Source organism: Lygodium microphyllum, chromosome 10 (assembly GCF_053477565.2).
Source record: "Lygodium microphyllum isolate KBCC chromosome 10, Lygodium_microphyllum_v1.1.10, whole genome shotgun sequence".
Taxonomy (NCBI): Eukaryota; Viridiplantae; Streptophyta; class Polypodiopsida; order Schizaeales; family Lygodiaceae; genus Lygodium; species Lygodium microphyllum.
In genome coordinates, this window is record NC_141144.1 from 140,351,258 (window position 1) to 140,365,961 (window position 14,704).

Here is a 14,704-nt window from a genome sequence, read left to right on the forward strand (position 1 = left end):
TTCGAATATGAAGAATCAATTTGGTATGATAGTGGTTTTCTTCACCAACCAAGCCGCCCAGTTGGATGAAGAAAGTTAGCGGGCTAATCAACCTAATTGCTATAGTCACCATGAAATTCATATGGTCTAAGAGAAATCTATGTTTGTTTGGTCAAGGTACGAACGAGAAACTTAATGCACGCACAAGGCAACTAAAAAAAAAAAGCTCTTAATTGTTTGAGGATCTTTAAAGTTAGAACTTTGGTTGTTTGAGCTTTTCTACAGAAAGCTCAAGATCTAGGCCTAGTGCCTTGCCACATCTATACAATGCTGCAACTACTTTTACTTTCACCTTGATAATATATCGATCAAATTACAAAAAACTTTTTGGTTACTCTCAATGATATTATTCTTATGGTTGGATTGACTTCCATGTGCGTGCACTAGCACCTTTTTGCCTACAATAGTACATGTGAGAGTCTACATGGTGAATGCTTCGAGGCCTCATGTGCGGGGGGCAATGAAGAACCTATGGCTTCCTTCTGATACAAATGCTAAGCTGCCGGACACAAGAATTACTACTTGTGGTGGCCATTGAGGCGGTCTGAACCTGCCCAAGCACTTTAGTTTAAATTGCAAGGAGATCACCATACGGAGGTAAAGGTAGGTATGGCCCTTGGAGGTGGGACACACGGCGATGAGGACCTCGGTGGTGCCTTGAGGGGCCATGGGAGCGGAGGAAGCGAAGGCTCAAAATTTCCCACCATTTTGTTCAAACTAGGTGGAGATGAACAGTATAGCCTACGGCTAGCTATTCCCTCCTCGGCTTTCCCGCGGCTGCTGCCTCAGAAAGCCGCAACCAGACCTCTCCTCCACCTCCCACAACGCGCTGCCAGAAGACAGGAAGCAGCAAGCCATGCATCCAGGTACGCCTGCTCCCAACATGCCCCTCCGCTCCCGTCCATTTTCATCTTCCGCAGCGCCTATCCAATGGCTTCTCTCATATATGCTTACGGACTTGCACATTTCTGAAGCTCAATCGAAGCGTTCTCAAGCACGGCCATGTCCATTTTCGCAGAGTCCACACGGATTTTGTTAGAGCTTTTCATAGTTTTTACGGCTTGTCTCTTCTTTCAGGAGCTGCAAAATTGAGCTGTTTGACACCGAACGAACAATCGAACAATGTTTTTCGTGAGATAACGGGAAGGCTAAATGCGGTCTCAAGAAGGTATGCCGTTTTCTGCTTTGGAATACGTGCTCAGGTGCAAGAAGCGCATCGGTTTCAAAATGCAAAATGCATCACTTTCCATGTGCAATGCTCCGTCCGTCTTGTTGCAGCGAGCAAGATCTCACAGGTGCCTTGAAGAAAGCAGAGGAGGGGAAACCAGCGAAAGGGAGCACGGCCACACGGCGTCTTTCTGTTGCTTTCAAGACCACAGATCCTAGTAAGAAGGTTGATTCTGTTGGTGGAGGAAGTGCTGCATCAGAAGGCAAGCCTAAACAGGTTCTCCTTCAAAGAGACTCGTCTAAGGCTGTGCCCCGGTCACAAGGAAACACCGCAAAAGATCCATCATGTAGGGGATCAACATCACAGCTCTGGGGAACTGCTGCCCCTGTTGTAACGAGGATGGCTGGTAAGAAACAGCTTCCAGCCTCTAAGAATGCCTCCAAGTATTCCAAGCCCTCCAGCAGAACAGTGCGACAACCTGCCTTTGGCATGGAGAAAAAGACAAATGTGAAAGCCAAAGCTGCAGGTCCTCCCAATACAGGGCTGTTAAATACAGCTGCTTATTGGGTTGATCAAGTCAGGTTAGCGGAGGCTATTCAGAAGCATTCGGTAGCTCTTGGTTTCTTTCGTCTTGCAGTTGAGTGTGAAGCAGAGGTAGTTAAATTATCTTCATGGCCATCTAAATCTGAGTTCCTATTTGTGGTGCTTGTGTGACTGTGAGTCTGGTCTTAGCTTGCTGTATTGATGCTAGGTTTATTTTTTTGTTTCAGCCAACACAAGTGCTCAGAGAAGAGCTGATTGCATATAAACAACGACATGGACTGTGTTTTGATAGCATTGATCATGTGTTGCTACTTTATGGGGTCGGAGACAAAAACGAGGAGACCAATGCATCTGTGATTAGAGAGTCAGTGTCACTGTTTTTATCTGAGGAAACCCCCAATGAAATTGCTGAAGTAAATCAAGGAGTACATCTCATCAAAGCAGGAGAGAATGGAGGTATCTAAGGGTGAATGAGCTGAAATAGGATAAAGCAGTGGGACAATGCATTCTTGTTTTCTGATTGTACATATGATGTCTTAAATATTATCTGCATTATAGTTTTTCATCATGATCTTCTGTTTTCAATTCGGAAGTGATTATAGTTTCAAGGACATAGAGACTATATTGCATCATTTGCATCATCATAATTTCAAGGACCTTGAGGGTTTACCACATCATTTGCATTTATAGTGTGTTGAATTTTTGTGTATATCATGTCTATAAGTCCAGATTGTGCTGTCTACATTTATGAATTTTTATTTATCCTATTGTGTTGACATGGTTAGTATTCCTGTATCAAAGGATTTCAGAGAGATCTTATCAACTGATTTGCCTCAAAGTAAAGCATTTGCTTGCTCTCTCTCTCTCTCTCTCTCTCTCTCTCTCGGTGAAGGCATTAGCTTGAGGGATATGATACTAAGAATAACATGGGTGTAAATAAACCTGAAGTATTTCTCCCATCCAGTCCGCATTGACCATGGGTTGAGATGTCTGCTAGTCCTTTCAGGACCTAGGTCCTACCCATTTGTCACACCTTGTCCTGCCCACGAACATGTGGATCATCTGTGTATGTGCACAGAAGCTGCGCTTCTTGACGGGTTGGTTCACAAGATGCATCTTCCATTGTGACACTTCATTCTGTGAGGTCCATTCATGTCCTTGCCTTGCAAACTCGCTTGAGGTTTTGAAGGAATCCAACTTTCTGAAGGGACTAAGCAGTGGATCATAGATAAACTCAAGTTGATGTAACTCCAAGTAAGAAAGCATAACTTGCAGAGGTTGAGGCTGGCAAGGAATTGGGAAGTATGCAGTTATCAAGAGGGTAAAACAGGCATGGAGGAGTTCTGTAAACCAAATGTATATTTATGTGTGTTCCTAGCTGCAGCATTATGATATCTAACAAGTTTTCTATGCATTGGAAACCTCATGGCAATATGAGAGAGAGAGAGAGAGAGAGAGAGAGAGAGAGAGCATAGGACACAAACCCATTAATGGAGCATACAGCAGATGAGAAGAAAGTATTAGAGGGAAGAGAGTTTTTCCGATATGTAAGCAACATTGATCAAGACCATAAACTAACCTTAATAAAAATCGGCCGTTAGCTGGGCCCAAAAACATGAGGGCCAGTAAGTGAAATGCTGCCAAGCCCAAAAGTGGCAATCCATTGTCTCTGACAATGTTGTACAATTTGCGATTCTGGTTTGCTGTGATATTCTGAGAAGTCGTAAGAGTAAATAGCATTTGCAGTTGTGATATTTTGTCTTCAAACTGTGTTGGGAACTACTTGCCTTGCATATTCTAGAGCTTTCCTGCTCACTCAAGTAGACAAGGATGGTTTTACAGATGAAGTACTAAACATCTATCAGCTACCGATGGAAGAGTTTGAAGGCAAGGCTAATTCAGAGGTACAGTACATTGTGTCCAGCTTGGTATCTTGTTGACTTGCTGCAAATTTGAATAATTTAGGATATTGGTTTCTCAGTTGCAGGCGTCTCATCAATTGCAGCACATTGATATTTCAAAAGGTGAATATTTCTGAATGCTGCAGTTTACAAATACTTTCAATTGGAATCAGCTTATCAACCTTTCCTTTCACTGTATTTATATGCTTTTGTCTGGATCTCATTGCAGAGGTTCTGAACATGGATGCAGACAGTCTTACAAATGTGGTAGTTGGGTATCTGATGTCTAGTATGAATGACTCTGTGGATGCATCAGCTTTGAAGGTCACTGCTTCCTTACCAGATTCCAAGGATCTGGACCTTTCCAGGCAAAGGTTTACTTCCCGTACCTGTGAGCCTGCAAACAATGTTGAAATATCTGTTCAGGAAAAGGATTTGGATGCAAGGGTTCGCTATGACCATTTTTCAGTGTCTGATCCATTCAATAATATACTTGGTGGTATTAATGTTGAGAGGTTCACAAGACAGGTGGTTGAACATGTGATGGCAAATGCAAATGAGCACACTGCCTCTCTACTTGTGAAGGATGGGATCTCCTTGCCAGTGCCATCTAATTCTCTGAAGCAAGAAAGTGTGGTTGTCAACACTTTTGAGACTTCAAAACACACTGGAGCTTCTGCTGAGCAGGACGTAGATAGAACTGTTTCTTACCTAAAAGATGTGGCAATTTCAACTCCTAACTCATCTGAAGCACTCTCTAATAGAATGGATGTTGAAGAGCTTAAGAACCGAGTGTTTGCTCTTGTAATAGCAAATTTGAGCTCCCAATATAAGGTGCCCTCCTTAGTGGCTTCTGAAGCTCCAGTTAAATGCCAGGTTTCAGTTGAGAATAGTAGCGTTGATGCAAAGAGTCAGGATTACTCGTCTGCAATCCTAGATTTAGGTGATGCAGCGCTCAACAGTTCTGCAACAAATGTAAATGCACAGCATGGTGATAAAGTCAGTTCAGACAACGTGATGACATTGCACGAACTTCAATGTGCCAGTGGAAACAGTCAGAAGAGTGCTGATTTTGCTACTTCTAATCACGAGGAGCAGCCAAAAGACACTGCTAAATTCTATGAGTTGGAGAAGTGTTCATCTCATTCCTCAACTTTTTCGGATAAAGACAAGCCTAGTGTACACAGAAAGCCTGCACGTGGTAGTGAGCATATGAAAAGTCATAGACTTTCGATCGATGGACAGAGAGATAAGTTGGGACATGGAGCGACTAAGTGCACAGCTAGAGAAGAGAAGCTCAAGAGCATGGCAAGAGAAGTTAGCTCTAGTAATCAAGATGATGCTGGTTTACTTGAAGTGAAGGGCAGGCGCCTGTCTCTCATCAACAGGAGAAATAGCTGCGGTGGAAACACTGATAAATTAAAGAAACCTGTGCTGCCCAATGGTGAAGCTGAGGGTGCAGATAATGGTGTTGTTACATCAATCAAATCAGGCCGTATGCTTACATCAACCCCAAAGTCATCTTCTAAAACAGAATCTCGTGAAATTCCACTGGCCAATGGTTCAATAACCCGTAGCAGGGCCAAGATCAATTCACGTCATGTAGGTATCAGTGACGTTGGAAACAAGCTCATAGTGGATGCAGAGAAAAGCCCAACCATTGATTCATTATCTGAACAACCAAGTGCAAGCCATGGCAGACGTGGGAATAAAGAGGTACAGTACATCTGTTTAAATTTCACAAAATTTTTCTACCCGTTCCTAGTTTAGGTCAGAGAGGCTACACAATCAGGCTGTCTGTAAAGACCACTTGCGAGGAGAACGTAGTTAAATCAAACATACCATGTTTGGACCGATGCCATCTTTTCGGGGTTTCGTTGTTGTTTCGGTTTTAAATGGTTGATTTATTTGCTCACGAATGATTCTCGAATCAACTTACACCAATGTCGTCTTTGTCAATAACCATTTCAGCATTTAGCAACAAGTGAGGCGAGAGTTGGTTACAATTATCATGATGAATCTAATATGGAGCTTGGATGGTGCAGATGGCAGCAGCAAAACCTGCAGAAGGTGGCAAGACTGACTCAGTAACGACTCCAGGTTAACGCGGGTCTTATTCTCACTACATGGCCTATTCCTCTGCTTTTGACTTCTATTTAATGAAGGGAGTTGTTCTCTCTGGATAGGTTCGACTGGCGTAAGGCGTTCTGCAAGGCTAAGGCCTACCTCGACTCCTACCCCTCAACAAGTCCAGCCGAAGGTGTAGAATGTGGATCATTCGACTTCTGTTGTTATTGTAAAAATCCGGTTGTATGCATAAGTGTGGACCTATATTTTGAGTGCAGCTTTGATCTCGTAAATAATTCTATTATATACATCAACCTAAATATTCTTTTGGTCTTTTATGGTAGTTCTGGCTCGGTTGCAATTTGGTGCATTTTGCAAGCTGTTCAATGGAAGTTTGCCTTGTTTTTGCAAGTTTTATTCACTTATTTTTTCCTCCATTTTGAATTTGTCTAAGATGAGGAAAAAACTGTTTACAACATGTTGAAGTTATAGCCAAATATATCCATCTGCTTCCTTGAGAAGACATTTTGGGCCACTATCTAGACATGTTTTTTTCCAAAGATTTGACAAAAACCTTGAATACTTGGAAGCATTCGTGGCTCCTCTAAATGCAGGAATTACCAACAGACGGCAACTTGCAAAGGTCTCATGGAGAGCTTGAGAGGCTGGGGCTTTCCTAAATGCTTTGGAATTCCCAAACGCACAACTTGCAAAGGTCTCATGGAGAGCTTGAGAGGTTGGGGCTTTCCTAAATACTTCGGAATTCCCAAACGTATTGGATTACTACTGGCCGAATCAATGTTTTAAGCCTCCAGGGACTCCTCGTCAAAGTGGGGCTCTTCGCCGAAAAGGATTAGCCTCGTTGAGATTTGATCATAAGATCCTGTCTCCTGAGTCCATTTTCTTCCTTTGTTCCCTAGTGGTCTTGTGACTTGTCTTTGGGCTTCTCGTGACAAGTCCCCCATAGTATGAAGCTCAACCGGTTACCGGACTGATAGGGAAGCCTTCAATGTTCCTCTAATCCTTCTTCTCCAAGTGCTGACCTTGGGTAAGGGGTAATTTTTTTCCCCACCTGTTCCTCGACTTTCAGGAAGATTCTACTATTCCTATGTTTGGGGTCCCAGCCAAACTTGCAACTCCAAAGTCTCTTGTCAGTTACTGTTGCCCTAGAATTTCCACCTTTTTGTTACCTAAAATAACATGCAGCTCTTGGAGTTCCTTACCCAAGAATTTGTAGACGTGGTCTTTATACTAGGATTCGTAGAAGGCGACTACACACCTTTGTTACCTAAAATAACATGCAGCTCTTGGAGTTCCGTACCACTCGAATTGTTCTGCCTTTCCATAACAGTTGTTCTGCTGCTAAGTCAAATGGATCTAACCCACCTACTAACATATTTGCTCGTCAGATGGGCACCGATCCTTTGATTTTGCACTCTTGGGGCAGTCGGTGGATCATACACCTCACCGTACAGTCAGAGGCTTTGCAGTGGGGAGGAATCACCCCTTCTATCCATCTACCCCATCATCTAGCTTCATCCAACGCATAAGTCCAGACCTCAGCAGTGGACGTGGCAAGCTTTGTTTTTTGAATTTTCAGTTCGAGGGGTTTGGACCGTAGGACATGCTCTCAACTCGCCTTGCTATCCACCTTTCTGACACTAGACATTAACAAGACCCGGTCACCCATGATTTGCGAGTAGGTCTGATCACTGCCATCCTTTGAATCAAGGAGAATATAACCTATCAACTTTCGCCCTAGGATTCTCTATCTCAAGACCTCCCTCTTCCTTGTCAGTTGCGATAGTGTCCCAGGCAATGGTAGTGTCCCTGGCAATGCAAGGACCTTATAAGCTAGATTTAGCATTGTTAGTGGTCTCTTGAGACATCTATCACACACACACACACACACACACGATTTGCGAGTAATGCTGATCACTGCCATCCTTTCAATCAAGGAGAATATTAACCTATCAACTTTCGCCCTAGGCTTCTCTATCCCAAGACCTCCCTCTTCCTTGTCAGTTGCGATAGTGTCCCAGGCAATGGTAGTGTCCCTGGCAATACAAGGACCTTATAAGCTAGATTTAGCATTGTTAGTGGCTTGGCTAAGAGCTTGCTCATGATGGTGGACGTGAACAGGGCCGCGTGTTTGATCACCACATACGTATCTTGCTCGTCGTAGGGCACGCCGATCTCGTCCAGGAAGAGGTTCGCTGGCTTCCTGACCACCATGGCCGGGAAGAGCTGGCCGCCCAGCCATGCCCCGCCCCCGGGGCTCACAGACTGCTCGATAATGGCGACTCTGATATTTGGATTTTTGCTGAGCTCATAGGCGCAGGAGAGGCCTGCAGGGCCGGCACCCACGACGACCACGTCGGTACCAGCATGCGTGATCATGTCGGTCATGTAGCGGCGGGTCTTCTCGCGGGAGACGATGGACTCCTTGATGGGTTCGAACTTGAAAGAGGAGAGGTCGTAGCAGTATCTCCAACGGGGTCTTTATGACCTCGGGGAGTTGGGATCAACTGCTCTCGTTGACCCCAAAAAAGGCACGCATCCGAGCCGCTACTTTATGCAGAAGTAAACCCAACCAGATTTAAAAACCCAACCAGCAAATAAAAACCTAACCAACCGGAAAATGGAATCTGATGGAGGAACACGTCTCGAAATTTGGGGATGTTTGTTGCCACATACAAAAGTAAACCCCATCCCAAGATTATAAATGCAATGCCAGTCGTTGAAATTGATTGCATGGGCTGGCAGTAAGAAGATAGTAGATTTTGCGGGGCCCACTATCTCTAATACAAGTTTTTGAATCGTAGACTACAAGTAAACCTAGACATAATAGTAAACCCAGCCATTAAAGTAAACTGTATCGACTTGGAACCGAAAGCCGAAAAGCTCTCGGTATTACCCACAGGAAAATCCTGCACGCAGGGCGCATTCGTGTGTTGTTGTGAACGGAGGTTTGAGGCCCATATTCCAAGCGCATACAAGCTCACGAGATCATTGGAATAAAGGTTTTGAGGTTTATATTGCGATTTCTTGCTCATGGCTTCCACTACAAGGTGCATCTCTCTCTCTCTTTCTTCCTCTCATATTTGCATTGGATGCATTATGACATTGGAATGATGTTTTGGTGATATATACGTATGTAGTCAACACGCATGGATTATGGAGAGTGACATTGAGATCGTTGATCTCGACACGGATGAAGAGACATCAGATGGATCATCAAGTGATGAGGTTAAGATGCTTGATTTCTTAAGTGGAGACAATGATTCGGCACCACAAGAAATCACTATCAATGCACCAAGCCTAGCTACCTATACCTCATCGAAGTACTTCTCTTTCAATAGAGAGACTTACGGCTTGATGGTCAGTGATTTGAGTGGGCAGAAGGCCATCACATTGGAGGTGCTCAAGCAACTCCATAGGAGGGAGTTGCTCGACTTGAAGAAGTGGAGAAGAATCAGAGAAGGTCTTTGCATTGGTAGAAATGGCGATGGATACATTACATTGGTCTTGAAATCAGAGCCATAATTGCCCATTGCATGTATAGAGGAGTGGGAGAGCATATTCCTTGAAAATCACATAAACAAGGTTACAAGTGTTCACGAGGATATCAATGTCACAATTGATTCCATCAAATCCACGTGGTATACTAACTTGAGGAGGCATGGCATTCCTCTTGCGTATGTGAGAGATCTCATCGGTGGGTGTACTTGCAAGGTGTTCACATTTCTTGTGGTTATAAAGGCCCATTTTTAGTTCATGGGAAGGTTCTGGAAAGAAGAGCACCCATCTTGGAGCTTACTGTAGATAGATCTCTTGTTGAGCGGAGGCTTTAAGAAATCATGCTTGAACACAATGTTAGGTTGGGCAAGGTCCGCTCGACCAAAAAGCATGGTTTAGGGAAGACAATAGTGGAATATGCATGTCATCGCAGTGGTAGAGCAACTCGAAAGGGCTCCCAAATTCGTAGGTTGCGAACCTCGAAGAAATGTGGTTGCCCTTTCAAGGTGCAGATCGAGTACAAAGACAATCTCCATGATGTTACTATATGGGTCCATGGACTACACGAGGGTCATGTACCTGGATCTCGTGCTGACTTGTATCACTTGTCGGTGCATCCAATTGTGATTGATTGCTGCAAGGATGACTTGTTTGACGTTGGGACATGTCGCCACGTCGCGAAGATGAGCCTAACCAAGGAGCGGTTTCATTTGAAAAATGCATCTCCATTGGATCGTGTCATTTATAAGTTCTTCATGATACCAAGGGAGGTACAGACACTATCATACCAAATGCGAACTGAAGGTATGTTACCTTCTAAGCCATTGCTCTATGATATTAGGTTGCTTTTGAGCGTCAATGTTCTACGTGTCGTCCTGCTGCAGGCAAACTTTCGAAGGATGATTGGACAGCAATGTATTTGGAGGCTCTCCGTCTATGAGATCAAAACAAGGTATTTGTCATATTCTCATTAATGTTTATAAGCTGCGAAAATTAGTACATCTATTTGATAGTATCATCTACATGGTCTTTTAGGTACTCTATTGCCAACCATACAATCCTCATGCCATAGAGGACAAGGACAAACAATTCGTACTGATAGTCCAGGATGAATGGAGTAAGAGGTTCTCAAAGAATAATGCTTGGGCAATCGATAGCACATTCAAGATCAATGTGTTTGGTCTTCCGCTTTATGCGGCGGTTTTATCAAACCAACATGGGGTGGGTATTCCTATTTGGTTTATGCTATGCACTAGTGACAATGGGTCAAACTAAGAGATTATGGCTTTGCAAATCACCATGAGACTAGTCCTCTCTAGGATGGGAGATATTCGCCCTGCTGCCCTGGTGATTGATAAGTCCCAACCAGAGCTGGAGGCGCTCTCGAAGGTTGTTTTGGAAGACCCTCATTGTTGGACCACTGACTACCTTGGTGGCAACAAACGTCAACGTGCATGCCATATTATTCTATGTTGGTTCCACACAAAGAAAGCATGGGTTGAAAATCTCTTGCCACAGGTACACCTTTTCAAGATCATTTTACTTTTAAGCATTGCCTTTTTGTGAATTCTATGAGCTTGACAGTGAGTACTTCATATGTTCTTGTGTGAATCAAGGTCCCTACAGATGAGCGTGATCATGTGTATGCCTCTTTGTCCAATCTTATGCATTGCCCTACAGAGTCGCAGTTTGATGATATGTTTGAGCAATTGCTTCATCATTATTCCGCTCATCCAAATGTGGTTCGATACGTTACCAATGGATGGTGTGGGAAAGATTGTATTTGGCGTGCAAGATGGCCCAAGTTTGGTCGCATGTTTCCACATGGCAATGTCGACACAACCAACCTCATTGAGAGACTTTGGCAATATATCAAGTACACTCTACTTGATGCTAGGATCAACAGGTCCATTTTGGATCTGCTGCACGCCCTTATTGGTGACTCGTCATCGGGTTCTAGAATGGGTGGATCGGCTTTGGAGTTTTTCAAGCAAAAGCAAGAGATAGGTAATGTGGTCAATTTCCTTTTTATTTCCACATTTGACCTTTCCTTGAAACGCATTGTTGTCTTATACATGTTTTTTATGCCAGCTGATTCTGAGCGCTTCAAAGTCTATGGATCAAGCAAGAGTCATACGGCTAGACTGACAGCAGGGGAGAAGATTCTTCAGCGGTATGAGCAAGATCCCTCCTCTCTTCAAGTCATTAATGAGGGGACCATGTTGTTTAAAATAGCGAGCACAACCCAACATGCAAAATGGTATCATGTAAGTGTACAATCAAACTACTGTGATTGCCCTGATTGGTCGACTGACTGTAAACATCTTCATGGTTTGAGGCTCATCTTGAAGAGCTATTTTCCTCACCTTCATGAGGTTCTCCCCATCATCGATAGTGCGCATGTCTTTGATGACATAAAGGAAAGACTAGGTGGCGATGAAATCCCAGGATTGGAGAGACCAGGTTCCGATGGTGGTGTGCAGGAAGGGGATCTCGTGTTCTCCATCGCAGACTTTAGAGGGCTCCTTCAGAGGATCGAGGATGGGATTCCATCCTACACAGCGGCGCAGATGGATGCTTGTATGCGCCAATTGGAAAGTGCTAAAGAGTCTTTTGTTCACATGTTCACACCACAGGAGATTGACATGCCTAAAAAGGGCAAGATCTATCAGATCCAGGAAAATGTCACACAGACACGCCTGGGGCATGGCAAGGATCATCGTCATCGTCCAAATGAGAGGGGGGAGTCTTCATCACAACCCAAGCGTCCATATCACAGGCGTGTTAAGGCGCAAGCATTGAGGGAGGGGTCGTGTAAGGTTTAGCCCAAAACCGCGGATATATTGTCCTCATTGTTGCACCAAAACATTTTTGGTGGACACTCTGGCAGTGTATTCATGCCATACTTGCCATGCACTGCTCCCTCTATCCTTGCGGTATGCTCCTCGTCCAGCGGATTCTATCTTGATCGGCAGGGCAATGCGATTGTATGGTGAGTCTTACATTGGTACTTGTTGTATTTTGTATTGCACCTACAACAGTGAGAATGAGGAGCGATAATTTTCTCTCTCGTTCCCTGATGGGTCCACGATCACAGAAGTTTTGGCATCTAGGTTCAGAATGTTTGTATTATACACATGATTATCCATTTAAGTGAAATCCCATTGGCATCTCATTATTGATTTTGGTCTCATTCTTGCATATGTTCTATTCATTGTCCAAACACTAAAGCCTGAACCATTACCCTAAACCAAGTACCCTAAACCATATCATAAGATCCTAAAGCATATGTGCTCGTTGCTCAAGGATGCAAGCATGTGCTCGTTGCTTTTGTTGCATTCGTTCTATTCATTGACATAATAAACCTTGACACAATAAACTTTGCATTCGTCTCTAACAATGTGTATGGCAAACTTTGCATTCGTCCCTATCAATGTGTTCACACAAACTTTGATGGTAGAAAATTTGCATAATGTATGGCAAATGACAACAATTCATCATGGGCACATAGATGCATACAAGGAAACTTTACATATGCAAATGTCACTCTTGGTCCTCTTTTTTGGCTAAAAGTATACAACAATATTCACCTCCAAGGATAGGTCATAATTTCAATATAAGCCTAGTACTTAGATAGCTCTAGAACTTTAAGACTTGTATGTAGCTTTCAAGTTCTCATTTGAGCTAAAAGAGGATTTAAGATTTCTTCTTAATCCCGAGTTTACTTTGAGTTTAACTTATACACCTTATTTGTGTCCATGTCAACCGAACCTCCTTCTTTCTCATGCAACTCTTCGTTAAACCTTGGAGTTGCATCATCTTTCATTTTGCATTTGAGTATTTTGGTTCATAGCTCTTTTTAGTTTACTTTATTACATGTTTCATGGTCGGATTCAACTCACTCAACTCTCTCAAAAGAGAGTAGAGTGAGTTGAGTTCAACCCCCCTCACTTAGCTATTCTAAATCTATCATCCAATTTTAGCCATGTACATGAAACAAGGAACTATATTGAAGTGAGTTGAGTAAGACTATGTCAAACAAAAAGGCACGAACAAGAATGCAGCATAAGATAATGTCTCTTAATAGTCACTAAGTGTTGCATGAAAATAAAAGCATGTAGATGGAGGAGAATAGCTCCACGACATAATAAACCATGACGTAACAAACCCCAAAACATAGCATAAAAGCATTACCTTGACATAAAAAAGCTTAACAAATGAAACCTTGCATAAACCATGACGTAATAAAAGCATTATCTTGACATAAAAAAACCTAACAAATGAAACCTTGCATTAAAAAACTAACAAATGAAACCATGATGTTATAAATTCTAAACCATAGCATAAACCCCAAACTTGCCCATGTGAAACCATGATGTAATAAACCCCAAACCATAGCATGAAAGCATTACCTTGGTATAAAAAAACTTGACATAAAAGAAACCTTTATATAAAAAAACAACACAATTGAAACCTTGCATATGTATCATTACATAAGAGACCATAAGACCTTGACAAGTGAGTACATGTCTGTCGCAAACCAAGTACATGACCATAAGTGAGACCATAAGTCCATGACTGCCACAAACCAAGTAAATGTCCATAATCATATAATCCACACAAGATCACCTCTTCAACACTCCAAGTGCCCACTGGTAAAGGTACTCCTTCAAAGTTGTAACATAGGTGGCATTGAACCATTTTTTTGTTAACTGTAATATGATAAGTTGATTATGGATTGACGTATGCACACTAGACCATTCAAAGTCGCATAGTAAAAGCAATGATATCAGTATAGGCTTATCCAGTTTTTGGTTGGTTTCCCAACCACGCCACCCTCAATGAGTAGTCTTATGAAAGCCATCACATAGAATCCACAGTCTACTGCATTTGTTTGTTGAGGGGCATGTGAAAAGAGATTCTAGTCATCTTTATGTGAACTTTCCTATGTTACATTTCTAAGTGATAGCATTACTTTAACACTATAGTGACACATCTTAATGTGGATGAGCTTCATTTTATCCACGTCCGATAGAAACTTGGCGCACGCTGGGTCAGTACAAAGCCTCGATAATGCAAATATGGCCCTGAAACATAGACACAAAAGAGATGAACATAATACATATGTGACACAACATATTACATGGATGCATATAGATTGTTAAGATACCTATGTACATAGGGTAGACATGCCGTGAAATCAGTGCATTCCAACGAGTCAAGGCATAGGACGGCGCCCTGATCACCATGTAATTTTTCAACCCTTTTTAGCATAGGGTTGAAGACCACAAAAAGACACCAATGTGGCCTGTACATCAAAGACTGCTATTAAAACTAGTGCATCAAAGGGCTATGATTTGTTATTTCCATTAAGTATGCATAAAGAGACTACAAACCTCACAAGCACTGGAAGAAATATAAATGTGGCCCTCGTGGGATCGCAGCTATCAAAGTAATTTCTCAACGA

The 14,704-nt window shown here is 42.8% G+C and overlaps 1 protein-coding gene and 1 pseudogene across 2 annotated transcripts; one reads left to right on the forward strand and one right to left on the reverse strand.

The window, feature by feature from the left end:
• The first annotated feature begins 657 nt into the window (after window positions 1-657).
• Window positions 658-5,997, forward strand: LOC148030632 (microtubule-associated futsch-like protein). Of its 2 annotated transcripts, none has more exons than XM_087686969.1 (9): window positions 658-905; window positions 1,117-1,207; window positions 1,318-1,861; window positions 1,978-2,206; window positions 3,593-3,654; window positions 3,732-3,774; window positions 3,881-5,367; window positions 5,697-5,751; window positions 5,838-5,997. In XM_087686969.1, the coding sequence occupies exons 1-9, from the start codon at window positions 896-898 to the stop codon at window positions 5,915-5,917; spliced, it is 2,601 nt and encodes an 866-aa protein (XP_087543095.1). In that variant the 5' UTR covers window positions 658-895; the 3' UTR covers window positions 5,918-5,997. The 2 variants fall into 2 exon arrangements, with proteins under 2 accessions (XP_087543095.1, XP_087543096.1); XM_087686970.1 differs by having other exon boundaries at window positions 3,738-3,774.
• A 1,716-nt stretch (window positions 5,998-7,713) lies between these two features.
• LOC148030633 (thiamine thiazole synthase, chloroplastic pseudogene) lies at window positions 7,714-8,118 on the reverse strand (annotated as a pseudogene).
• Between the last annotated feature and the right edge of the window lie 6,586 nt (window positions 8,119-14,704).